We start from the raw sequence: 2,334 nt of genomic DNA on the forward strand, positions 1-2,334 counted from the left end.
AATTCAGGGACCCAGGTTACTTCCTTCTTGTTGTAGGAAAAACTCGGTTCTTGCGACACGACCAGGAAAGATTAGGCACGCAGACACTTAAGGGTGAGAAGTTACGGAATGTATTGGGTGAAAAGGAAAAAGACTTTCAGCAAAGTGAGAGGAGCTCCTGAGTGAGAGGGACTCCTGTTAACAGGCCCCCATGTCACAGACTGACTTACCGGTTACCACACAGGAACGGGAGGGACGGGCTCCTCCCCATGCAAACAGCGGGAACTTCCCGAAGCCCCACCGCTTCCTCCCAGCGTGTAGGCCAATGGGAGATTCTCCAGGTCAGTAATCCCATTTTTCGGCCTTCAGGCTGTTTTAGGCTTGAAGGCGGGTTTTGCAGGGGACCCTTGGCCGCCTCCTGTCTCTACACTGTGGCTCCCCTATCTTCAATACATGGCTTCCAAAATTACTGTGAGGTCGTTGCCATATTTATACCAGCCATGTCAAAGGGGGAATTGAGTATAGAGAATTTTGAGGGGAAGGACTTTGAGGTGAAAGGACATTGATTTTAGGGGCAAGGCTGGACATCCCATATATCACTTTAATCCACGTTCTAGTGACCAGAATTCACATAGCAGTTTCTGCCACTAAGGACATGAATGAAAAAACTTAAGCAAACTAAAGGTACAACATGTTCCTAGAATGTTTCATGATTTTATGGCTGCTTGATAAAGTGATTTCTGAAAGTCATCTGGAAGAAAAAACATTTATAAAAAAAGGAAAAATTTCTCAAAAGAAAAATGACAATACTGAATAAATACATAGAAAGGGTACCTTCAGAATCATATATGAGGATATAGTAAGTTTATAATATTGAAATAAGAATGGAATTCTTATAAAAATAGACCCACAGAGAGAATGGAGAGCGTGAAGGTGACATAATTTTTAAATTAGAAGTTGCTTTGAGTAGTGTAAATAGGCTTTTTTTTTTCCCTCAGGACCAGTTAGCAAAACTTACATCTAATCCTCGCTGCCTCCTCTTTTATTTGACAATAGAAAGAAATCAAGTGCCTAAACTTAAGCATCTTGTGTGTCTTGACCTGGGTGGTGGTTACACAGGTATTTACCTATGTAAAAAATTCCATCAAGCTAAACACTTAAGATTTGTTCACTTTATTTTATATAAAGTATATCTCAAAGAAAGAGTTTGGAAAAAACAAAAGGAGAGGATCTCTGAGCACTTATAACAAAAGAATCTAATTAAACCAGGACAACCAAGGAGCCTTGTTTGAGGAAGTCATATATAAGCTGAAATCTGAAGGGTGAGTTGCAGTTAAACAGTCAGAGGGCATAATAGAACATTCTGAACACAAGGACCAGCGTGTATAATGGCCCTGGAGAACTTTTATAGTTGCCTTTGACATTTAGATTCTTGAGCCATCTGATAGATGTTAATTTTTGTGTATAATATGAGTTATTTTTTCCATTATTACAGCATCATTTATGGAAGAAATATCCTTTTTCTGTTTATCTGCTGTCAACCCTATTATATACCAAGTTTCAATATTTGGATGAGTTTTTCCAAGGCTTCCATCTTTTTTTTTTTTTTTTTTTTTTCAGTCTTTCATATGATTTTATTTTCTTCCTTCAACCATAATAATATGATATCCAAATTTTGTCTTAACCGGTGGGTCTGTAAACACAGGCTTATCCATCCCACTTACAGGCAAGGCAAATGCTGCTTCTTGAAATGGTCCCACCATGGACCCTCTGGTCATCCAACCCAAGTCGCCCCCTTGCCTGGCTTTATCTTCACTATACTGTGAGGCCACTTCATTGAATCTCATCCCAGACTTTAACTTTTCCATGGCTTCCATGATTTTGCCATGTTTTTCACATAGAATGTGTCTGACCTTTACTGCATTGCCACCACCTTTGGGACCTTGAGCCTTCTTGCCAGCACTGTCACTCCCAGAGGCTGCTCCCCCTTTCCCCGCTTTTCCAGAACCACTTTTTCCTTTGGGCGGCATCTTGGAACGGCTTCCATTCTTTTCTTCTGAAATACTTGTCTACATCTCCACTAACAGTACACGCTCCCTAATTACTAGAGTTATATAAAGACTCTCCATATCTGATAGGTATTCCTCCCATCTTGAAGTTTTTTCTTAAGAGTGTTTTGGCTATTTTTGGCACTTTATTCTTCCACAATATTCTTCCCGTAATATTGATATGGGGGGGCAGGGAAATGCTGGGAAGGGAAGGGCATGGTCCCTGGGTAGGGCTCCACCCCAGACCTAGGTGAGGACAGACATTTCTGTTTTCATATTCAAATGTTGCATTTCCCAAGACCACCTG

At 40.7% G+C, this 2,334-nt stretch overlaps 1 protein-coding gene across 1 annotated transcript; it reads right to left on the minus strand.

Moving 5' to 3' along the window:
- Positions 1-1,574: 1,574 nt before the first annotated feature.
- Positions 1,575-2,010, minus strand: LOC117069387 (peptidyl-prolyl cis-trans isomerase NIMA-interacting 4-like). The gene has a single exon (XM_033187583.1). It carries the CDS (start codon positions 2,007-2,009, stop codon positions 1,614-1,616), a length of 396 nt encoding a protein of 131 aa, XP_033043474.1. The 5' UTR covers position 2,010; the 3' UTR covers positions 1,575-1,613.
- Between the last annotated feature and the right edge of the window lie 324 nt (positions 2,011-2,334).

The sequence above is a fragment of the Trachypithecus francoisi genome, unplaced genomic scaffold (genome assembly GCF_009764315.1).
Source record: "Trachypithecus francoisi isolate TF-2019V2 unplaced genomic scaffold, Tfra_2.0 Lachesis_group3, whole genome shotgun sequence".
NCBI classification, from domain to species: domain Eukaryota; kingdom Metazoa; phylum Chordata; class Mammalia; order Primates; family Cercopithecidae; genus Trachypithecus; species Trachypithecus francoisi.

Coding starts and splice junctions, on each gene's coding strand:
- LOC117069387 (XM_033187583.1), bottom strand. CDS start 2,009: ATGCCGCCCAAAGGAAAAAGTGGTTCTGGAAAAGCGGGGAAAGGGGGA.